Raw genomic sequence first — 24,387 nt, forward strand, 5'->3', positions numbered from 1 at the left:
TACTTGTATCCCTGACCCCTAACAGACTTGTATCCCTGACCCCTAACAGACATGTATCCCTGACCCCTGATCCCTAACAGACTTGTATCCCTGACCCCTAACAGACATGTATCCCTGACCCCTAACAGACATGGATCTCTGACCCCTAACAGACATGTATCCCTGACCCCTGACAGACATGGATCTCTGACCCCTAACAGACATGTATCCCTGACCCCTGACAGACATGTACCCCTGACCCCTAACAGACATGGGTCTCTGACTCCTAACAGACATGTATCCCTGACCCCTAACAGACATGTACCCCTGACCCCTAACAGACATGTATCCCTGACCCTGACCCCTAACAGACATGGATCTCTGACCCCTAACAGACATGTATCCCTGACCCCTAACAGACATGTATCTCCGACCCTGACCCCTAACAGACATGGATCTCTGACCCCTAACAGACATGTATCTCTGACCCCTAACAGACATGTACTCCGACCCCTGACCCCTGACAGACATGTATCCCTGACCCCTAACAGACATGTATCCCTGACCCCTAACAGACATGTATCTCCGACCCCTGACCCCTAACAGACATGTATCTCCGACCCCTGACCCCTAACAGACATGTATCCCTGACCCCTGACCCCTAACAGACATGTATCCCTGACCCCTAACAGACATGTATCCCTGACCCCTAACAGACATGTATCCCTGACCCCTAACAGACATGTATCCCTGACCCCTAACAGACATGTATCCCTGACCCCTAACAGACTTGTATCCCTGACCCCTAACAGACATGTATCTCCGACCCCTGACCCCTAACAGACATGTATCCCTGACCCCTAACAGACATGTTTCCCTGACCCCTAACAGACATGTAGCCCTGACCCCTGACAGACATGGATCTCTGACCCCTAACAGACATGTATCCCTGACCCCTAACAGACATGTATCTCTGACCCCTAACAGACATGTATCCCTGACCCCTAACAGACTTGTATCCCTGACCCCTAACAGACTTGTATCCCTGACCCCTAACAGACTTGTATCCCTGACCCCTGACCCCTAACAGACATGTATCCCTGACCCCTAACAGACTTGTATCCCTGACCCCTAACAGACATGTATCCCTAACCCCTAACAGACATGTATCCCTGACCCCTGACCCCTAACAGACTTGTATCCCTGACCCCTAACAGACTTGTATCCCTGACCCCTAACAGACTTGTATCCCTGACCCCTAACAGACATGTAACTCTTTCTTTCATTGAAGGACTGCTTCATTCATGTCTCCTGAATTGTCTTCAGGCATTCTTCACTTAATCTTCATTTTTTTCTTACTTTATTTTTTATCTCAGTTTTCTTTCTTATCGTTTCTGTGAGGTATATTTTAGAGGTTATGAAATATGCTTTGCCCTTGCTGTGATTTGAAGTGTGCCCCTCCAGGAAGTGATCATGGAGCATCAGGCTAATTTCCTGTCCTGGTGGAAGGTTCTACACAATGACCCTCAGGAAAGACTGGAGCATGAGGGGTCTGCCTGTTCCTGTACGTAAAGAAAACAACACACAGTTCTGTTATCAGTGACCAGTTTATACCTTGTGGTAGCATGATTTGTGATCCGATCAACATTATCCAATCACTATCTGATCAACATTTGACGTGTCTACCCTTTGTTTTAAAACGTGTCCCTTTTCTGTCCACATTGTGACTTCCTGGTCCCTCTCTATATGCAAATCATTTGACAGATATTCTTTGAAAATATATATTTTTTTATTTTAAGACACTTATTGATGCTATATGTCAATGGTGCCACCTGTCAATGATTTGAGGGCAGTATAATGATGGTTTGACCATCCAGATCTGTTTACACTTGTTAGATATCCAGACACAATGGGCCCCTGTCTACCTCCAGGTGCGGTCAGGAACTTCTGATCTGTCTCTCTACAGGTCAACAGTAAAGTGATGTAACTCTGTGTCTCTCTACAGACCAACAGTAAAGTGATATAACTCTGTGTCTCTACAGGTCAACAGTAAAGTGATATAACTCTGTGTCTCTACAGGCCAACAGTAAAGTGATATAACTCTGTGTCTCTCTACAGGTCAACAGTAAAGTGATATAACTCTGTGTCTCTCTACAGGCCAACAGTAAAGTGATGTAACTCTGTCTCTCTACAGGTCAACAGTAAAGTGATATAACTCTGTGTCTCTACAGGCCAACAGTAAAGTGATATAACTCTGTGTCTCTACAGGCCAACAGTAAAGTGATATAACTCTCTGTCTCTCTCCAACAGTAAAGGCTATAACTCTCTCTCTCTACAGGCCAACAGTAAAGATATAACTCTGTGTCTCTCTACAGGTCAACAGTAAAGGATATAACTCTGTGTCTCTCTACAGGTCAACAGTAAAGTGATATAACTCTGTGTCTCTCTACAGGCCAACAGTAAAGTCTGTCTATCTACAGGTCAACCAGTAAAGTTATAACCTGTGTCTCTAGGCCAACAGTAAAGTGATATAACTCTGTGTCTCAATCACAGGCCAACAGTAAAGTGATATACCTCTGTGTCTCTCTACAGGCCAACAGTAAAGTGATGTAACTCTGTGTCTCTCTACAGGCCAACAGTAAAGTGATGTAACTCTGTGTCTCTCTACAGGCCAACAGTAAAGTGATGTAACTCTGTGTCTCTCTACAGGCCAACAGTAAAGTGATAAACTCTGTGTTGAACAGTAAAGTGATATAACTCTGTGTCTCTCTAAAACAGTAAATTTTTTGTGTCTTTAAGGCCAACAGTATTGTAACTCTGTGTCTCTCTACAGGTCAACAGTAAAGTGCTGTAACTCTGTGTCTCTCTACAGGCCAACAGATTTGATGTAACTCTGTGTCTCTCTAGGTTAACAGTAATGATGTAACTCTGTGTCTCTATCCAGTATCTGTAACTCTGTGTCTCTCTACAGGCCAACAGTAAAGTGATATAACTCTGTGTCTCTACAGGTCAACAGTAAAGTGATATAACTCTGTGTCTCTACAGGTCAACAGTAAAGTGATATAACTCTGTGTCTCTCTACAGGCCAACAGTAAAGTGATGTAACTCTGTGTCTCTCTACAGGTCAACAGTAAAGTGATGTAACTCTGTGTCTCTCTACAGGCCAACAGTAAAGTGATATAACTCTGTGTCTCTCTACAGGCCAACAGTAAAGTGATATAACTCTGTGTCTCTCTACAGGCCAACAGTAAAGTGATGTAACTCTGTGTCTCTCTACAGGCCAACAGTAAAGTGATGTAACTCTGTGTCTCTCTACAGGTCAACAGTAAAGTGCTGTAACTCTGTGTCTCTCTACAGGCCAACAGTAAAGTGATGTAACTCTGTGTCTCTCTACAGGTTAACAGTAAAGTGATGTAACTCTGTGTCTCTACAGGTTAACAGTAAAGTGCTGTAACTCTGTGTCTCTCTACAGGCCAACAGTAAAGTGATATAACTCTGTGTCTCTCTACAGGCCAACAGTAAAGTGATGTAACTCTGTGTCTCTCTACAGGCCAACAGTAAAGTGATATAACTCTGTGTCTCTCTACAGGCCAACAGTAAAGTGATGTAACTCTGTGTCTCTCTACAGGCCAACAGTAAAGTGATGTAACTCTGTGTCTCTCTACAGGCCAACAGTAAAGTGATATAACTCTGTCTCTCTACAGGTCAACAGTAAAGTGATGTAACTCTGTCTCTCTACAGGTCAACAGTAAAGTGATATAACTCTGTGTCTCTCTACAGGCCAACAGTAAAGTGATGTAACTCTGTGTCTCTACAGGCCAACAGTAAAGTGATATAACTCTGTGTCTCTCTACAGGTCAACAGTAAAGTGATATAACTCTGTGTCTCTCTACAGGCCAACAGTAAAGTGATATAACTCTGTCTCTCTACAGGTCAACAGTAAAGTGATGTAACTCTGTCTCTCTACAGGTCAACAGTAAAGTGATATAACTCTGTGTCTCTCTACAGGCCAACAGTAAAGTGATGTAACTCTGTGTCTCTCTACAGGCCAACAGTAAAGTGATATAACTCTCTGTCTCTCTACAGGCCAACAGTAAAGTGATGTAACTCTGTGTCTCTCTACAGGTCAACAGTAAAGTGATATAACTCTGTGTCTCTCTACAGGTCAACAGTAAAGTGATATAACTCTGTGTCTCTCTACAGGCCAACAGTAAAGTGATATAACTCTGTGTCTCTCTACAGGCCAACAGTAAAGTGATGTAACTCTGTCTCTCTACAGGTCAACAGTAAAGTGATGTAACTCTGTGTCTCTCTACAGGCCAACAGTAAAGTGCTCATCTCCCACTGCAAGACCAACCAGGCTCTAGCTGTTCTAGGACAACACATCCTGTGGTAAAACTTTACTTGACATTTCACATTAGAGAACCCTGTAGAGGTTACACAGGATAGAATCAGCAGTAGTCTATGTTGTATTTTGTAGTAGTAATAGCAGTACTAGTATCTAATATTAAACCTATTCCTGCAGGACTCCGTATGGTACTACTACTAGTAGTAGTAATAGTAGTAGTTAGTGTTTCAACAGAACTCCATATGGTAAAGAATATGAGGTGACAGTAGTAGTAGTAGTAGTATTATTTATATAGTGTATTATTTCAACAGAACTCCATATGGTAAAGAATATGAGGTGACAGTAGTAGTAGTATTAGTTATATAGTGTATTATTTCAACAGAACTCCATATGGTAAAGAATATGAGGTGACAGTAGTAGTAGTAGTAGTATTAGTTATATAGTGTATTATTTCAACAGAACTCCATATGAGGGATAGTAGTAGTAGTAAGTATGGTAGTATTTTTTAAATTGAACCTTTATTTAATTCGGCAAGTCAGTTAAGAACAAATTCTTATTTACAATGACGGCTTACACCGGCCAAACCCGGACGACGCTGGGCCAAACCCTCCCGTAACCCGGACGACGCTGGGCCAAACCCTCCCGTAACCCGGACGACGCTGGGCCAATTGTGCGCCACCTTATGGGACTTCCAATCACGGCCAATTGTGATACAGCCTGGATTCGAACCAGGGTGTCTGTAGTGACGTCTCAAGCACTGAGATGTAGTGCCTTAGAACACTTTGCCACTGGGAGCCCAACCCTAGTAGTTGTAGTATTATTATTATTAGTAGTAGTAGTAGCTAGTAGTACTACAGTTGTATTATTGTTTATTATTGTACCTAACAGGAGTCCATATGGTAAAGAATATGAGGTGACAATAGTATTGTAGTATTGTAGTAGTAGCTAATAGTACTACAGTTGTAATATTGTGTATTAATGTGTCTAGCATAACTATGTATGGAAAAGAATACGAGGTGGCAGTAGTAGTGTGGTAGTAGCTAGTAGTACTACAGTAGTAATATATTGTGTCTAACAGGACTCTGTATGGTAAAGAATATAAGGTGGCAGTAGTAGTAGTAGTCTAGTTTTACTGTAGTAGTAGTAGTTTTACTATAGTAGTCGCAGTAGCAGTATCTAGTAGTAGAATTAGTAGTATTAGTATTTTATTAGTAGAATTAGTGTTGTAGTAGCAGTAGTAAAAGCAGTATTATAGTAGTAATATTGTGTATTATTGTGTCTAACAGGACTCCGTATGGTAAAGATTACACTGGTAGTAGTAGCAGTAATAGTAGTAGTATTATTGTAGTAGTAGTAAGTAGTAGTACTACAGTAGTAATATTGTGGATTATTGTGGCTAACAGGACTCCGTATGGTAAAGATTACACTGGTAGTAGTAGCAGTAATAGTAGTAGTATTATTGTAGTAGTAGTAAGTAGTAGTACTACAGTAGTAATATTGTGGATTGTTGTGGCTAACAGGGCTCCATATGGTAAAGAATACGAGTCAGCAGTAGGAGTAGTAGTAGTACTACAGTAGTAATATTGTGGATTATTGTGGCTAACAGGGCTCCATATGGTAAAGAATACGAGACAGCAGTAGGAGTAGTACTACAGTAGTAATATTGTGGATTATTGTGGCTAACAGGGCTCCATATGGTAAAGAATACGAGACAGCAGTAGGAGTAGTAGTAGTACTACAGTAGTAATATTGTGGATTATTGTGGCTAACAGGGCTCCATATGGTAAAGAATACGACATTTACATTTAAGTCATTTAGCAGACGCTCTTATCCAGAGCGACTTACAAATTGGTGCTTTCACCTTATGACATCCAGTGGAACAGCCACTTTACAATAGTGCATCTAGGTCTTTTAAGGGGGGAGGGGAGAAGGATTACTTTATCCTATCCTAGGTATTCCTTAAAGAGGTGGGGTTTCAGGTGTCTCCGGAAGGTGGTGATTGACTTTCTAGGGAGTTTTTCCTAGCCACCGTGCTTTTACACCTGCATTGTTTGCTGTTTGGGGTTTTAGGCTGGGTTTCTGTACAGCACTTTGAGATATCAGCTGATGTACGAAGGGCTATATAAATAAATTTGATTTGATTTGATTTGATTTGACTCCGCTGTCCTGGCGTCGTGAGGGAGTTTGTTCCACCATTGGGGGGCCAGAGCAGCGAACAGTTTTGACTGGGCTGAGCGGGAACTGTACTTCCTCAGTGGTAGGGAGGCGAGCAGGCCAGAGGTGGATGAACGCAGTGCCCTTGTTTGGGTGTAGGGCCTGATCAGAGCCTGGAGGTACTGAGGTGCCGTTCCCCTCACAGCTCCGTAGGCAAGCACCATGGTCTTGTAGCGGAGTAGTAGGAGACAGCAGTAGGAGTAGTAGTAGTACTACAGTAGTAATATTGTGGATTATTGTGGCTAACAGGACTCCATATGGTAAAGAATACGAGACAGCAGTAGGAGTAGTAGTAATCCCTAAAATGGCACCGAAGAAGAAGGCAGATGTTTTACATGCCCCCAACCTATTGTGTTTTTTTGTTCATTTATCTGCGTTGTTTTTTACTTATTTTGTACATAATGTTGCCGCTATGACCGAAAATAACTTCTGGACATCAGGACTGCAATTACTCACCACGGACTTCCTTTAACGAGTCTGACGGGGACAACGCGTACTATATACTGCTTTCTCGGGAACAGGCCCAGATCCCCGTGATTTGCGTGAAGAGAAGGCGGAGAAAAAGGGTCCGGAGGGCGGGCTGCCTTCTGAGAATGAACCCCCACATCCTTCCATTCAGCTAGCAAACGTGCAATCTTTGGACAATAAAATAGAGGACCTACGTGGAAGATTAACCTACCAAGGTACTTTCTTGTATACTGGAGCCTCAGAATGGAATGAGTTGCCTCTGCCAATAAAAACAACGTCCTCTCTGGACAGCTTTAAAAGTAAAGTAAAAAATATGTTTGATGTCTTCTATGCCCATATAAATAACCCTCGGCACGGGTCCCGAATGGACGGGAGATTCCGGCAGCGCCGGACAGGCGGGAGAATCCGGCAGCGCCGGACAGGCGGGAGACTCTGGCAGCTCCGGACAGGCGGGAGACTCCGGCAGCTCCGGAGTGAAGGATGGCTCTGGCAGCTCCTGGCTGGCTGACGGCTCTGGCAGCTCCTGGCTGACGGCTCTGGCAGCTTCTGGCTGACTGGCGGCTCAGGACAGACTGGCGGCTCAGGACAGACTGGCGGCTCAGGACAGACTGAACGCTCAGGAGAGACGGGAGGCTCTGGCGGCTCAGGACAGACTGGCGGCTCAGGACAGACGGGAGGCTCTGGCGGCTCAGGACAGACGGGAGGCTCTGGCGGCTCAGGACAGACGGGAGACTGTGGCGGCTCAGGACAGACTGGAGACTGTGGCGGCTCAGGACAGACGGGAGACTCTGGCGGCTCAGGACAGGCGGGAGCACCTGTAGGGAGAAGACGGAGAGACAGCCTGGTGCGGGGGGCTGCCACCGGAGGGCTGGTGCGTGGAGGTGGCACCGGATAGACCGGAGCGTGCAGGCGCACTGGAGCTCTTGAGCACCGAGCCTGCCCAACCTTACCTGTTCTGTTAGAATGCTCCCCGTAGCCAGGCCAGTGCAGCGAGGTGGAATAGCCCGCACTGGGCTGTGCTAGCGAACCGGGGACACCATGCGTAAGGCTGGTGCCATGTATGCCGGCCCGAGGAGACGCACTGGAGACCAGATGCGTAGAGCCGGCTTCATGGCCCCTGGCTCGATGCCCACTCTAGCCCGGCCGATACAAGGAGCTGGAATGTACCGCACCGGGCTATGCACACGCACCGGGGACACCGTGCGCTCCACAGCATAACACGGTGCCTGCCCGGTCCCTCTCGCTCTCCGGTAAGCACGGGAAGTTGGCGCAGGTCTCCTACCTGAACTCGCCACACTCCCCATGTGCCTCCCCCAATAAATTTTTAGGGCTGCCTCTCGGGCTTCCAGCCGCGCTGCCGTGCTGCCTCCTCATACCGGCGCCTCTCTGCTTTCGCTGCCTCCAGTTCTGCTTTGGGACGGCGATATTCCCCTGGCTGAGTCGCTAGCTATCAATACTGTTACACAAATGCTTGTTTTGCTATGGTTGAGAAGCATATTTTAGAAAATCTGAGATGACAGTGTTGTTAACAAAAGGCTAAGCTTGAGAGCTAGCATATTTATTTCATTTCATTTGCGATTTTCATGAATAGTTAACGTTGTGTTATGCTAATGAGCTTGCGAATAGAATTACACTCCTGGATACAGGTTTTTTTCGTAGCTAAATGTGATGAACAAAACGGAGCGATTTCTCCTAAACAAATAATCTTTCAGGAAAAACTGAACATTTGCTATCTGAGAGTCTCCTCATTGAAAACATCCGAAGTTCTTCAAAGGTAAATTATTTTTATTTGAATGCTTTTCTGGTTTTTGTGAAAATGTTGCCTGCTGAATGCTAACGCTAAATGCTACGCTAGCTATCAATACTGTTACACAAATGCTTGTTTTGCTATGGTTGAGAAGCATATTTTGAAAATCTGAGATGACAGTGTTGTTAACAAAAGGCTAAGCTTGAGAGCTAGCATATTTATTTCATTTCATTTGCGATTTTCATGAATAGTTAACGTTGCGTTATGGTAATGGGCTTGAGGCTGTAGTCACGATCCCGGATCCGGGATGGCTCGACGCAAGAAGTTAATGAACTATTATTAGTCTTCTATTAATGAATTATTATATCAGTCTCATCTGAATGTCGTAAATTGTTGGTTATCTGCATGAACCCAGCCTTTACTATAAATAATCCATACACCAGTTGGCTTAATCATTTATTTACTAACTAAATAATCACAGAAATGCACAAACAGTAGATATTGGTTACTAAAAATGATAGAGAAGATTCCCTAGTGGGCTAAACTGATATGACGGCTTGGTGGACAAAGGGAAGGGGGTGGGACTGAGAAAGAGCGGGAAAGACAAAAATGGATTCATTACACAGTCTATAATTATATACATTGAAATGCTAATCCTTCACACGCGAACGGCCGCTCATTTAAGAATAATTGCAAGTACATATTTATGGTGTATGTCATTGTTGTCTTCTCTTTTGGAATCCAGTCCGTCTGCTGGAGAGTTCATCCAAGTCTTTCTTTCTGTTTCCCTAAAGATCAAAGTATTTCGTGGTTAGAATGGATACTTCAGAGAACCATTCATAAATGATCTCATAGACTAGATGTTTCGGCAGTTGTCGGTATTCGCATCCCAGGTTTACATCATTTTTAGCTGCAGACTAGTAATTAGTATCTAAGATTTGCTCTTATTCTGAAGGGATCGATAGTCTCGGAGTTGAACCTTTTCCAGCCGTGTAGCCATTGCTCCACGGGGTTATGGTTAGGAATTCAACAACCAATGCAATCACAGCTCACGCTGTTGGTTTGCTTAGTCTTGGTACACAAACCTGTGCCACCTCAGCTTACACCAAGGTATGCGTGATCTTAACTATTCACAATCACAGCTCACGCTGGCTTGCTTAGTCTGAAGAGGATTTTCTTGGGAGGGGATTTTATTCATAACAGTAGAAGAGGGCGCTTCAGTATAGTAGTAATATTGTGTATAATTGTGTCTGACAGGATATGAGGTGACAGTAGTGTAGTAGTAGTGTAGTATTATTGTCTCTAACAGGACTCTGTATGGTAAAGGATATGAGGTGACAGTAGTGTAGTAGTAGTGTAGTAGTAGTGTAGTATTATTGTCTCTAACAGGACTCTGTATGGTAAAGGATATGAGGTGACAGCAGTAGTGTAGTAGTAGTGTAGTATTATTGTCTCTAACAGGACTCTGTATGGTAAAGGATATGAGGTGACAGCAGTAGTGTAGTAGTAGTGTAGTAGTAGTGTAGTATTATTGTCTCTAACAGGACTCTGTATGGTAAAGGATATGAGGTAGTAGTAGTGTAGTAGTAGTGTAGTAGTAGTGCTAGTATTATTGTCTCTAACAGGACTCTGTATGGTAAAGGATATGAGGTGACAGCAGTAGTGTAGTAGTAGTGTAGTAGTAGTGCTAGTATTATTGTCTCTAACAGGACTCTGTATGGTAAAGGATATGAGGTAGTAGTAGTGTAGTATTATTGTCTCTAACAGGACTCTGTATGGTAAAGGATATGAGGTAGCAGTAGTGTAGTAGTAGTGTAGTAGTAGTGCTAGTATTATTGTCTCTAACAGGACTCTGTATGGTAAAGGATATGAGGTGACAGTAGTGTAGTAGTAGTGTAGTAGTAGTGTAGTATTATTGTCTCTAACAGGACTCTGTATGGTAAAGGATATGAGGTAGTAGTAGTGTAGTAGTAGTGTAGTATTATTGTCTCTAACAGGACTCTGTATGGTAAAGGATATGAGGTAGTAGTAGTGTAGTAGTAGTGTAGTAGTAGTGTAGTATTATTGTCTCTAACAGGACTCTGTATGGTAAAGGATATGAGGTAGTAGTAGTGTAGTAGTAGTGCTAGTATTATTGTCTCTAACAGGACTCTGTATGGTAAAGGATATGAGGTAGCAGTAGTGTAGTAGTAGTGTAGTATTATTGTCTCTAACAGGACTCTGTATGGTAAAGGATATGAGGTAGTAGTAGTGTAGTAGTAGTGTAGTAGTAGTGTAGTATTATTGTCTCTAACAGGACTCTGTATGGTAAAGGATATGAGGTGACAGTAGTGTAGTAGTAGTGTAGTATTATTGTCTCTAACAGGACTCTGTATGGTAAAGGATATGAGGTGACAGCAGTAGTGTAGTAGTAGTGTAGTAGTAGTGCTAGTATTATTGTCTCTAACAGGACTCTGTATGGTAAAGGATATGAGGTAGTAGTAGTGTAGTAGTAGTGTAGTATTATTGTCTCTAACAGGACTCTGTATGGTAAAGGATATGAGGTAGTAGTAGTGTAGTAGTAGTGTAGTAGTAGTGCTAGTATTATTGTCTCTAACAGGACTCTGTATGGTAAAGGATATGAGGTGACAGTAGTGTAGTAGTAGTGTAGTAGTAGTGTAGTATTATTGTCTCTAACAGGACTCTGTATGGTAAAGGATATGAGGTAGCAGTAGTGTAGTAGTAGTGTAGTATTATTGTCTCTAACAGGACTCTGTATGGTAAAGGATATGAGGTAGTAGTAGTGCTAGTATTATTGTCTCTAACAGGACTCTGTATGGTAAAGGATATGAGGTGACAGTAGTGTAGTAGTAGTGTAGTAGTAGTGTAGTATTATTGTCTCTAACAGGACTCTGTATGGTAAAGGATATGAGGTAGTAGTAGTGTAGTAGTAGTGTAGTATTATTGTTGTCTCTAACAGGACTCTGTATGGTAAAGGATATGAGGTAGTAGTGTAGTAGTAGTGTAGTAGTAGTGTAGTATTATTGTCTCTAACAGGACTCTGTATGGTAAAGGATATGAGGTAGTAGTAGTAGTAGTGTAGTATTATTGTCTCTAACAGGACTCTGTATGGTAAAGGATATGAGGTAGCAGTAGTGTAGTAGTAGTGTAGTAGTAGTGTAGTATTATTGTCTCTAACAGGACTCTGTATGGTAAAGGATATGAGGTGACAGTAGTGTAGTAGTAGTGTAGTAGTAGTAGTAGTAGTGTAGTAGTAGTGTAGTATTATTGTCTCTAACAGGACTCTGTATGGTAAAGGATATGAGGTGACAGTAGTGTAGTAGTAGTGTAGTATTATTGTCTCTAACAGGACTCTGTATGGTAAAGGATATGAGGTGACAGCAGTAGTGTAGTAGTAGTGTAGTAGTAGTGCTAGTATTATTGTCTCTAACAGGACTCTGTATGGTAAAGGATATGAGGTAGTAGTAGTGTAGTAGTAGTGTAGTATTATTGTCTCTAACAGGACTCTGTATGGTAAAGGATATGAGGTTACATTTACATTTACATTTAAGTAATTTAGCAGACGCTCTTATCCAGAGCGACTTACAAATTGGTGCATTCACCTTATGACCTCCAGTGGAACAGTAGTGCATCTAAATCTTTTCAGGGGGAGGGGGGGGTGAGAGGGATTACTTTATCCTATCCTAGGTATTCCTTAAAGAGGTGGGGTTTCAGGTGTCTCCGGAAGGTGGTGATTGACTCCGCTGTCCTGGCGTCGTGAGGGAGTTTGTTCCACCATTGGGGGGCCAGAGCAGCGAACAGTTTTGACTGGGCTGAGCGGGAACTGTACTTCCTCAGTGGTAGGGAGGCGAGCAGGCCAGAGGTGGATGAACGCAGTGCCCTTGTTTGGGTGTAGGGCCTGATCAGAGCCTGGAGGTACTGAGGTGCCGTTCCCCTCACAGCTCCGTAGGCAAGCACCATGGTCTTGTAGCGGATGCGAGCTTCAACTGGAAGCCAGTGGAGGGAGCGGAGGAGCGGGTGACGTGGAGAGAACTTGGGAAGGTTGAACACCAGACGGGCTGCGGCGTTCTGGATGAGTTGTAGGGGTTTAATGGCACAGGCAGGGAGCCCAGCCAACAGCGAGTTGCAGTAATCCAGACGGGAGATGACAAGTGCCTGGATTAGGACCTGCGCCGCTTCCTGTGTGAGGCAGGGTCGTACTCTGCGGATGTTGTAGAGCATGAACCTACAGGAACGGGCCACCGCCTTGATGTTAGTTGAGAACGACAGGGTGTTGTCCAGGATCACGCCAAGGTTCTTAGCGCTCTGGGAGGAGGACACAATGGAGTTGTCAACCGTGATGGCGAGATCATGGAACGGGCAGTCCTTCCCGGGAGGAAGAGCAGCTCCGTCTTGCCGAGGTTCAGCTTGAGGTGGTGATCTGTCATCCACACGGATATGTCTGCCAGACATGCAGAGATGCGATTCGCCACCTGGTCATCAGAAGGGGGAAAGGAGAAGATTAATTGTGTGTCGTCTGCATAGCAATGATAGGAGAGACCATGTGAGGTTATGACAGAGCCAAGTGACTTGGTGTATAGCGAGAATAGGAGAGGGCCTAGAACAGAGCCCTGGGGGACACCAGTGGTGAGAGCACGTGGTGTGGAGACGGATTCTCGCCACGCCACCTGGTAGGAGCGACCTGTCAGGTAGGACGAATCCAAGTGTGGGCCGCGCCGGAGATGCCCAACTCGGAGAGGGTGGAGAGGAGGATCTGATGGTTCACAGTATCGAAGGCAGCCGATAGGTCTAGAAGGATGAGAGCAGAGGAGAGAGAGTTAGCTTTAGCAGTGCGGAGCGCCTCCGTGATACAGAGAAGAGCAGTCTCAGTTGAATGACTAGTCTTGAAACCTGACTGATTTGGATCAAGAAGGTCATTCTGAGAGAGATAGCGGGAGAGCTGGCCAAGGACGGCACGTTCAAGAGTTTTGGAGAGAAAAGAAAGAAGGGATACTGGTCTGTAGTTGTTGACATCGGAGGGATCGAGTGTAGGTTTTTTCAGAAGGGGTGCAACTCTCGCTCTCTTGAAGACGGAAGGGACGTAGCCAGCGGTCAGGGATGAGTTGATGAGCGAGGTGAGGTAAGGGAGGAGGTCTCCGGAAATGGTCTGGAGAAGAGAGGAGGGATAGGGTCAAGCGGGCAGGTTGTAGGGCGGCCGGCCGTCACAAGACGCGAGATTTCATCTGGAGAGAGAGGGGAGAAAGAGGTCAGAGCACAGGGTAGGGCAGTGTGAGCAGAACCAGCGGTGTCGTTTGACTTAGCAAACGAGGATCGGATGTCGTCGACCTTCTTTTCAAAATGGTTGACGAAGTCATCTGCAGAGAGGGAGGAGGGGGAGGGGGAGGAGGATTCAGGAGGGAGGAGAAGGTTGCAAAGAGCTTCCTAGGTTAGAGGCAGATGCTTGGAATTTAGAGTGGTAGAAAGTGGCTTTAGCAGCAGAGAGAGAAGAGGAAAATGTAGAGAGGAGGGGAGTGAAAGGATGTCAGGTCCGCAGGGAGGCGGGAGTTTTCCTCCATTTCCGCCTCGGCTGCCCGGAGCCCTGTTCTGTGAGCTCGCAATGAGTCGTCGAGCCACGGAGCGGGAGGGGAGGACCGAGCTGGCCTGGAGGATAGGGGACATAGAGAGTCAAAGGATGCAGAAAGGGAGGAGAGGAGGGTTGAGGAGGCAGAATCAGGAGATAGGTTGGAGAAGGTTTGAGCAGAGGGAAGAGATGATAGGATGGAAGAGGAGAGAGTAGCGGGGGAGAGAGAGCGAAGGTTGGGACGGGCGCGATACCATCCGAGTAGGGGCAGTGTGGGAAGTGTTGGATGAGAGCGAGAGGGAAAAGGATACAAGGTAGTGGTCGGAGACTTGGAGGGGAGTTGCAACGAGGTTAGTGGAAGAACAGCATCTAGTAAAGATGAGGTCGAGCGTATTTCCTGCCTTGTGAGTAGGGGGAAGGTGAGAGGGTGAGGTCAAAAGAGGAGAGGAGTGGAAAGAAGGAGGCAGAGAGGAATGAGTCAAAGGTAGGCGTGGGGAGGTTAAAGTCGCCCAGAACTGTGAGAGGTGAGCCGTCCTCAGGAAAGGAGCTTATCAAGGCATCAAGCTCATTGATGAACTCTCCGAGGGAACCTGGAGGGCGATAAATGATAAGGATGTTAAGCTTGAAAGGGCTGGTAACTGTGACAGCATGGAATTCAAAGGAGGCGATAGACAGATGGGTAAGGGGAGAAAGAGAGAATGACCACTTGGGAGAGATGAGGATCCCGGTGCCACCACCCCGCTGACCAGAAGCTCTCGGGTGTGCGAGAACACGTGGGCAGACGAAGAGAGAGCAGTAGGAGTAGCAGTGTTGTCTGTGGTGATCCATGTTTCCGTCAGTGCCAAGAAGTCGAGGGACTGGAGGGAGACATAGGCGGAGATGAACTCTGCCTTGTTGGCCGCAGATCGGCAGTTCCAGAGGCTACCGGAGACCTGAACTCCACGTGGGTCGTGCGCGCTGGGACCACCAGATTAGGTGGCCGCGCCACGCGGTGTGGAGCGTTTGTATGGTCTGTGCAGAGAGGAGAGAACAGGGATAGACAGACACATAGTTGACAGGCTACACAAGAGGCTACGCTAATGCAAAGGAGATTGGAATGACAAGTGACTACACGTCACGAGTGTTCAGAGAGTTAAGCTTTACGTAGCAAGAATCTTATTGACTAAAATGATTAAAATGATACAGTACTGCTGAAGTAGGCTAGCTGGCAGAGGCTGCGTTGTTGACTAAGTAGGCTAGTTGGCATTGGCTGCGTTGTTGACACTACACTAATCAAGTCGTTCCGTTGAGTGTAATAGTTTCTACTGTGCTGCTATTCGGGGCTAGCTGGCTAGCTAGCAGTGTTGATTACGTTACGCTGCGTAAAAGAACGACAATAGCTGGCTAACTAACCTAGGAAATCGCTCTAGACTACACAATTATCTTTGATACAAAGACGGCTGTGTAGCTAGCTATGTAGCTAGCTACGATCAAACAAATCAAGCCGTTGTACTGTAATGAAATGAAATGAAAAATGTGATACTACCTGTGGAGCGAAGCGAAATGCGACCGGATTGTTGAGTGCAGAAGTTCTGTTCGGTAGACGTTGGCTAGCTGTTGGCTAGCTAGCAGAGTCTCCTATGTTAAGGACGACATAAAAACTACACACTCTAAACTACACAATTATCTTGGGTACGAAGACAGCAAAGACAACTATGTAGCTAGCTAACACTACACTAATCAAGTCGTTCAGTTGAGTGTAATAGTTGTGCTGCTAATCGGTAGACGGTGGACTAGCTAACGGTGGACGTTAGCTAGCTGGCTAGCTGCAGGGCAGTGTAGACTGCGTTAGGACGACGAAATACGATAATTACGCAATTATCTATGATACAAAGACGGCTGTGTAGCTAGCTAAGAAGAAATTGATAAGATTAGACAAATCAAACCGTTGTACTATAATGAAATGTAATGAAATGTAATGAAATGTAATACTACCTGCGGACCGAGTGCAGATGCGACCGCTCGCTCCAACCCGGAAGTCATGAGGTAGTAGTAGTGTAGTAGTAGTGTAGTAGTAGTGTAGTATTATTGTCTCTAACAGGACTCTGTATGGTAAAGGATATGAGGTGACAGCAGTAGTGTAGTAGTAGTGCTAGTATTATTGTCTCTAACAGGACTCTGTATGGTAAAGGATATGAGGTAGTAGTAGTGTAGTAGTAGTGTAGTATTATTGTCTCTAACAGGACTCTGTATGGTAAAGGATATGAGGTAGTAGTAGTGTAGTAGTAGTGCTAGTATTATTGTCTCTAACAGGACTCTGTATGGTAAAGGATATGAGGTGACAGCAGTAGTGTAGTAGTAGTGTAGTAGTAGTGTAGTATTATTGTCTCTAACAGGACTCTGTATGGTAAAGGATATGAGGTAGTAGTAGTGTAGTAGTAGTGTAGTATTATTGTCTCTAACAGGACTCTGTATGGTAAAGGATATGAGGTAGTAGTAGTGTAGTAGTAGTGCAGTAGTGATATTATGTATTATTGTGTCTAACAGAACTATGCATGGTAAAGAATACGAGGTGACAGCAATAGCAGTAGTGTGAGTAGCTAGTAGTATGGTAGTAATCTTGTATATATTATTGTCTCTAACAGGACTCTGCATGGTAAAGAATATGAGGTGACAGCAGTAGTGTAGTAGTAGTGTAGTAGTAGTGTAGTATTATTGTCTCTAACAGGACTCTGTATGGTAAAGGATATGAGGTAGTAGTAGTGTAGTAGTAGTGTAGTATTATTGTCTCTAACAGGACTCTGTATGGTAAAGGATATGAGGTAGTAGTAGTGTAGTAGTAGTGTAGTATTATTGTCTCTAACAGGACTCTGCATGGTAAAGGATATGAGGTGACAGTAGTAGCAGTAGTGCAGTAGTGATATTATGTATTATTGTGTCTAACAGAACTATGCATGGTAAAGAATACGAGGTGACAGCAATAGCAGTAGTGTGAGTAGCTAGTAGTATGGTAGTAATCTTGTATATATTATTGTCTCTAACAGGACTCTGCATGGTAAAGAATATGAGGTGACAATAGTCATAGTGTAGTAGTAGTGGTATTGATGTAGTAGTAATGTTATATATTGTTGCAGGACTCTGTATGGCAAATAATACGAGGTGACAGTAGTAGTAGTATTGTAATAGTGTAGTATTAGTACTATTGTAGTAGTAGTAGTATTGTAATAGTGTAGTATTAGTACTATTGTAGTAGTAGTAGTATTGTAATAGTGTAGTATTAGTACTATTGTAGTAGTAGTAGTATTGTAATAGTGTATTAGTACTATTGTAGTAGTAGTAGTATTGTAATAGTGTAGTATTAGTACTATTGTAGTAGTAGTAGTATTGTAATAGTGTAGTATTAGTACTATTGTAGTAGTAGTAGTATTGTAATAGTGTAGAAGTAATAGTATATTGTATATTCCTGCAGGACTCCATATGGTAAAGAATATGAGGTGACAGCCCACACCTTCCTGGACTCCCATAAGGCCGAGCGAGACATCAACCATTGGCTGCTGCTGACCGCTGACCCTGCAGGGGCCGGGCTTACTCTACTGGACCACCCATAGACACACAATGGCACTTAACACACAACAGGGAATATGAAATTAACACAGGTTCAATAAAAGTTTGATTCGGATCATCTCGTTTTTATTATTATTACTGCTCTAAGAAAGTGGGAACGTCACCACCATCATCATCACCACCACCACCATCATCATCACCACCACCATCATCATCACCACCACCATCATCATCATCACCACCACCATCATCATCACCACCATCATCACCACCACCACCATCATCACCACCACCACCATCATCATCACCACCATCATCACCACCACCACCATCATCACCACCACCATCATCATCACCACCACCATCATCATCACCACCACCATCATCATCACCACCATCATCACCACCACCACCATCATCACCACCACCATCATCATCACCACCACCATCATCATCATAGTACAGTGTAAAGGGTTACTGGGTTAGTGCAGTGTAAAGGGTTACTGGGTTAGTGCAGTGTAAAGGGTTACTGGGTTAGTACAGTGTAAAGGGTTACTGGGTAAGTGCAGTGTAAAGGGTTACTGGGTTAGTACAGTGTAAAGGGTTACTGGGTTAGTACAGTGTAAAGGGTTGGTACAGTGTAAAGGGTTACTGGGTTAGTGCAGTGTAAAGGGTTACTGGGTTAGTGCAGTGTAAAGGGTTGGTACAGTGTAAAGGGTTACTGGGTTAGTGCAGTGTAAAGGGTTACTGGGTTAGTGCAGTGTAAAGGGTTGGTACAGTGTAAAGGGTTACTGGGTTAGTGCAGTGTAAAGGGTTACTGGGTTAGTACAGTGTAAAGGGTTAGTACAGTGTAAAGGGTTACTGGGTTAGTACAGTGTAAAGGGTTACTGGGTTAGTGCAGTGTAAAGGGTTACTGGGTTAGTACAGTGTAAAGGGTTAGTACAGTGTAAAGGGTTACTGGGTTAGTACAGTGTAAAGGGTTACTGGGTTAGTACAGTGTAAAGGGTTACTGGGTTAGTACAGTGTAAAGGGTTACTGGGTTAGTACAGTGTACCGGGTTAGTACAGTGTAAAGGGTTACTGGGTTAGTACAGTGTAAAGGGTTACTGGGTTAGTACAGTGTAAAGGGTTACTGGGTTAGTGCAGTGTAAAGGGTTGGTACAGTGTAAAGGGTTACTGGGTTAGTACAGTGTAAAGGGTTAGTACAGTGTAAAGGGTTACTGGGTTAGTACAGTGTAAAGGGTTACTGGGTTAGTACAGTGTAAAGGGTTACTGGGTTAGTACAGTGTAAAGGGTTACTGGGTTAGTACAGTGTAAAGGGTTACTGGGTTAGTGCAGTTTAAAGGGTTGGTACAGTGTAAAGGGTTACTGGGTTAGTACAGTGTAAAGGGTTACTGGGTTAGTACAGTGTAAAGGGTTACTGGGTTAGTGCAGTGTAAAGGGTTACTGGGTTAGTACAGTGTAAAGGGTTACTGGGTTAGTACAGTGTAAAGGGTTACTGGGTTAGTACAGTGTAAAGGGTTACTGGGTTAGTGCAGTGTAAAGGGTTGGTACAGTGTAAAGGGTTACTGGGTTAGTACAGTGTAAAGGGTTAGTACAGTGTAAAGGGTTACTGGGTTAGTACAGTGTAAAGGGTTACTGGGTTAGTACAGTGTAAAGGGTTACTGGGTTAGTACAGTGTAAAGGGTTACTGGGTTAGTGCAGTTTAAAGGGTTGGTACAGTGTAAAGGGTTACTGGGTTAGTACAGTGTAAAGGGTTACTGGGTTAGTACAGTGTAAAGGGTTACTGGGTTAGTGCAGTGTAAAGGGTTACTGGGTTAGTACAGTGTAAAGGGTTACTGGGTTAGTACAGTGTAAAGGGTTACTGGGTTAGTACAGTGTAAAGGGTTACTGGGTTAGTACAGTGTAAAGGGTTACTGGGTTAGTACAGTGTACCGGGTTACTGGGTTAGTACAGTGTAAAGGGTTAGTACAGTGTACCGGGTTACTGGGTTAGTACAGTGTTAAGGGTTAGTACAGTGTAAAGGGTTACTGGGTTAGTACAGTGTAAAGGGTTACTGGGTTAGTACAGTGTAAAGGGTTACTGGGTTAGTACAGTGTAAAGGGTTACTGGGTTAGTGCAGTGTAAAGGGTTGGTACAGTGTAAAGGGTTACTGGGTTAGTACAGTGTAAAGGGTTAGTACAGTGTAAAGGGTTAGTACAGTGTAAAGGGTTACTGGGTTAGTACAGTGTAAAGGGTTACTGGGTTAGTACAGTGTAAAGGGTTACTGGGTTAGTACAGTGTAAAGGGTTACTGGGTTAGTACAGTGTAAAGGGTTACTGGGTTAGTGCAGTTTAAAGGGTTGGTACAGTGTAAAGGGTTACTGGGTTAGTACAGTGTAAAGGGTTACTGGGTTAGTACAGTGTAAAGGGTTACTGGGTTAGTGCAGTGTAAAGGGTTACTGGGTTAGTACAGTGTAAAGGGTTACTGGGTTAGTACAGTGTAAAGGGTTACTGGGTTAGTACAGTGTAAAGGGTTACTGGGTTAGTACAGTGTAAAGGGTTACTGGGTTAGTACAGTGTACCGGGTTACTGGGTTAGTACAGTGTAAAGGGTTAGTACAGTGTACCGGGTTACTGGGTTAGTACAGTGTAAAGGGTTAGTACAGTGTAAAGGGTTACTGGGTTAGTACAGTGTAAAGGGTTACTGGGTTAGTACAGTGTACCAGGTTACTGGGTTAGTACAGTGTAAAGGGTTACTGGGTTAGTACAGTGTAACGGGTTACTGGGTTAGTACAGTGTAAAGGGTTAGTACAGTGTAAAGGGTTACTGGGTTAGTACAGTGTAAAGGGTTACTGGGTTAGTACAGTGTAAAGGGTTGGTACAGTGTAAAGGGTTACTGGGTTAGTACAGTGTAAAGGGTTGGTACAGTGTAAAGGGTTACTGGGTTAGTACAGTGTAAAGGGTTACTGGGTTAGTGCAGTGTAAAGGGTTACTGGGTTAGTACAGTGTAAAGGGTTACTGGGTTAGTACAGTGTACCGGATTACTGGGTTAGTACAGTGTAAAGGGTTACTGGGTTAGTACAGTGTAAAGGGTTAGTACAGTGTACCGGGTTACTGGGTTAGTACAGTGTAAAGGGTTAGTACAGTGTAAAGGGTTACTGGGTTAGTACAGTGTAAAGGGTTACTGGGTTAGTACAGTGTACCAGGTTACTGGGTTAGTACAGTGTAAAGGGTTACTGGGTTAGTACAGTGTACCGGGTTACTGGGTTAGTACAGTGTAAAGGGTTAGTACAGTGTAAAGGGTTACTGGGTTAGTACAGTGTAAAGGGTTACTGGGTTAGTGCAGTGTAAAGGGTTGGTACAGTGTAAAGGGTTACTGGGTTAGTACAGTGTAAAGGGTTGGTACAGTGTAAAGGGTTAATGGGTTAGTACAGTGTAAAGGGTTACTGGGTTAGTGCAGTGTAAAGGGTTACTGGGTTAGTACAGTGTAAAGGGTTACTGGGTTAGTACAGTGTAAAGGGTTACTGGGTTAGTACAGTGTAAAGGGTTACTGGGTTAGTACAGTGTACCGGGTTACTGGGTTCGTACAGTGTAAAGGGTTACTGGGTTAGTACAGTGTAAAGGGTTAGTACAGTGTAAAGGGTTACTGGGTTAGTACAGTGTAAAGGGTTACTGGGTTAGTACAGTGTAAAGGGTTAGTACAGTGTAAAGGGTTACTGGGTTAGTACAGTGTAAAGGGTTAGTACAGTGTAAAGGGTTACTGGGTTAGTACAGTGTAAAAGGTTAGTACAGTGTAAAGGGTTACTGGGTTAGTACAGTGTACCGGGTTATAGGTTAGTACAGTGTAAATTGTTACTGGGTTAGTACAGTGTAAAGGGTTACTGGGTTAGTACAGTGTACCGGGTTACTGGGTTAGTACAGTGTACCGGGTTACTGGGTTAGTACAGTGTAAAGGGTTACTGGGTTAGTACAGTGTAAAGGGTTACTGGGTTAGTACAGTGTAAAGGGTTACTGGGTTAGTACAGTGTGTCGGTTAGTACAGTGTAAAGGGTTACTGGGTTAGTACAGTGTAAAGGGTTAGTACAGTGTAAAGGGTTACTGGGTTAGTACAGTGTACAGGTTACTGGGTTAGTACAGTGTAAAGGGTTAGTACAGTGTAAAGGGTTACTGGGTTAGTACAGTGTAAAGGGTTAGTACAGTGTAAAGGGTTACTGGGTTAGTACAGTGTAAAGGGTTAGTACAGTGTAAAGGGTTACTGGGTTAGTACAGTGTAAAGGGTTACTGGGTTAGTACAGTGTAAAGGGTTACTGGGTTAGTACAGTGTAAAGGGTTACTGGGTTAGTACAGTATAAAGTGTTACTGGGTTAGTACAGTGTAAAGGGTTAATGGGTTAGTACAGTGTACCGGGTTAGTACAGTGTAAATGGTTAGTACAGTGTAAAGGGTTAGTACAGTGTAAAGGGTTACTGGGTTAGTACAGTGTAAAGGGTTACTGGGTTAGTTCAGTGTAAAGGGTTAGTACAGTGTAAAGGGTTAGTACAGTGTAAAGGGTTACTGGGTTAGTACAGTGTAAAGGGTTACTGGGTTAGTACAGTGTACCGGGTTACGGGTTAGTACAGTGTAAAGGGTTAGTACAGTGTACCGGGTTACTGGGTTAGTACAGTGTGAAGGGTTAGTACAGTGTAAAGGGTTACTGGGTTAGTACAGTGTAAAGGGTTACTGGGTTAGTACAGTGTAAAGGATTACTGGGTTAGTACAGTGTAAAGGGTTACTGGGTTAGTACAGTGTAAAGGGTTAGTACAGTGTAAAGGGTTACTGGGTTAGTACAGTGTAAAGGGTTACTGGGTTAGTACAGTGTAAAGGGTTACTGGGTTAGTACAGTGTAAAGGGTTAGTACAGTGTAAAGGGTTACTGGGTTAGTACAGTGTAAAGGGTTACTGGGTTAGTACAGTGTAAAGGGTTACTGGGTTAGTACAGTGTAAAGGGTTACTGGGTTAGTGCAGTGTAAAGGGTTACTGGGTTAGTACAGTGTAAAGGGTTACTGGGTTAGTGCAGTGTAAAGGGTTACTGGGTTAGTACAGTGTAAAGGGTTAGTACAGTGTAAAGGGTTACTGGGTTAGTACAGTGTAAAGGGTTACTGGGTTAATACAGTGTAAAGGGTTAGTACAGTGTAAAGGGTTACTGGGTTAGTACAGTGTAAAGGGTTACTGGGTTAGTACAGTGTAAAGTGTTACTGGGTTAGTACAGTGTAAAGGGTTAATGGGTTAGTACAGTGTAAATGGTTAGTACAGTGTAAAGGGTTAGTACAGTGTAAAGGGTTACTGGGTTAGTACAGTGTAAAGGGTTACTGGGTTAGTTCAGTGTAAAGGGTTAGTACAGTGTAAAGGGTTAGTACAGTGTAAAGGGTTACTGGGTTAGTACAGTGTACCAGGTTACTGGGTTAGTACAGTGTAAAGGGTTACTGGGTTAGTACAGTGTAAATCGGGTTACTGGGTTAGTACAGTGTAAAGGGTTAGTACAGTGTAAAGGGTTACTGGGTTAGTACAGTGTAAAGGGTTACTGGGTTAGTACAGTGTAAAGGGTTACTGGGTTAGTGCAGTGTAAAGGGTTGGTACAGTGTAAAGGGTTACTGGGTTAGTACAGTGTAAAGGGTTGGTACAGTGTAAAGGGTTAATGGGTTAGTACAGTGTAAAGGGTTACTGGGTTAGTGCAGTGTAAAGGGTTACTGGGTTAGTACAGTGTAAAGGGTTACTGGGTTAGTACAGTGTAAAGGGTTACTGGGTTAGTACAGTGTAAAGGGTTACTGGGTTAGTACAGTGTACCGGGTTACTGGGTTCGTACAGTGTAAAGGGTTACTGGGTTAGTACAGTGTAAAGGGTTAGTACAGTGTAAAGGGTTACTGGGTTAGTACAGTGTAAAGGGTTACTGGGTTAGTACAGTGTAAAGGGTTAGTACAGTGTAAAGGGTTACTGGGTTAGTACAGTGTAAAGGGTTAGTACAGTGTAAAGGGTTACTGGGTTAGTACAGTGTAAAAGGTTAGTACAGTGTAAAGGGTTACTGAGTTAGTACAGTGTACCGGGTTATGGGTTAGTACAGTGTAAATGGTTACTGGGTTAGTACAGTGTAAAGGGTTACTGGGTTAGTACAGTGTACCGGGTTACTGGGTTAGTACAGTGTACCGGGTTACTGGGTTAGTACAGTGTAAAGGGTTACTGGGTTAGTACAGTGTAAAGGGTTACTGGGTTAGTACAGTGTAAAGGGTTACTGGGTTAGTACAGTGTACCGGGTTAGTACAGTGTAAAGGGTTACTGGGTTAGTACAGTGTAAAGGGTTAGTACAGTGTAAAGGGTTACTGGGTTAGTACAGTGTAAAGGGTTACTGGGTTAGTACAGTGTAAAGGGTTAGTACAGTGTAAAGGGTTACTGGGTTAGTACAGTGTACCAGGTTACTGGGTTAGTACAGTGTAAAGGGTTACTGGGTTAGTGCAGTGTAAAGGGTTACTGGGTTAGTACAGTGTAAAGGGTTACTGGGTTAGTACAGTGTACCGGAT

General features: G+C 44.1%; 1 protein-coding gene across 1 annotated transcript in view; it reads left to right on the top strand.

Annotated features, from left to right (window-relative positions):
* The window catches only part of cfap161 (cilia and flagella associated protein 161), a 52,189-nt gene extending 34,215 nt beyond the window's left edge, over positions 1–17,974 (top strand). Inside the window, 5 exon segments of the mRNA XM_065002806.1 lie at positions 1,431–1,435; positions 1,437–1,527; positions 1,529–1,543; positions 4,298–4,371; positions 17,765–17,974. Coding sequence (XP_064858878.1) covers positions 1,431–1,435; positions 1,437–1,527; positions 1,529–1,543; positions 4,298–4,371; positions 17,765–17,903 — 324 coding nt within the window. The 3' untranslated portion in view covers positions 17,904–17,974.
* Positions 17,975–24,387: the final 6,413 nt, after the last annotated feature.

This window comes from Oncorhynchus nerka, linkage group LG17, assembly GCF_034236695.1.
Source record: "Oncorhynchus nerka isolate Pitt River linkage group LG17, Oner_Uvic_2.0, whole genome shotgun sequence".
Lineage (NCBI taxonomy): Eukaryota > Metazoa > Chordata > Actinopteri > Salmoniformes > Salmonidae > Oncorhynchus > Oncorhynchus nerka.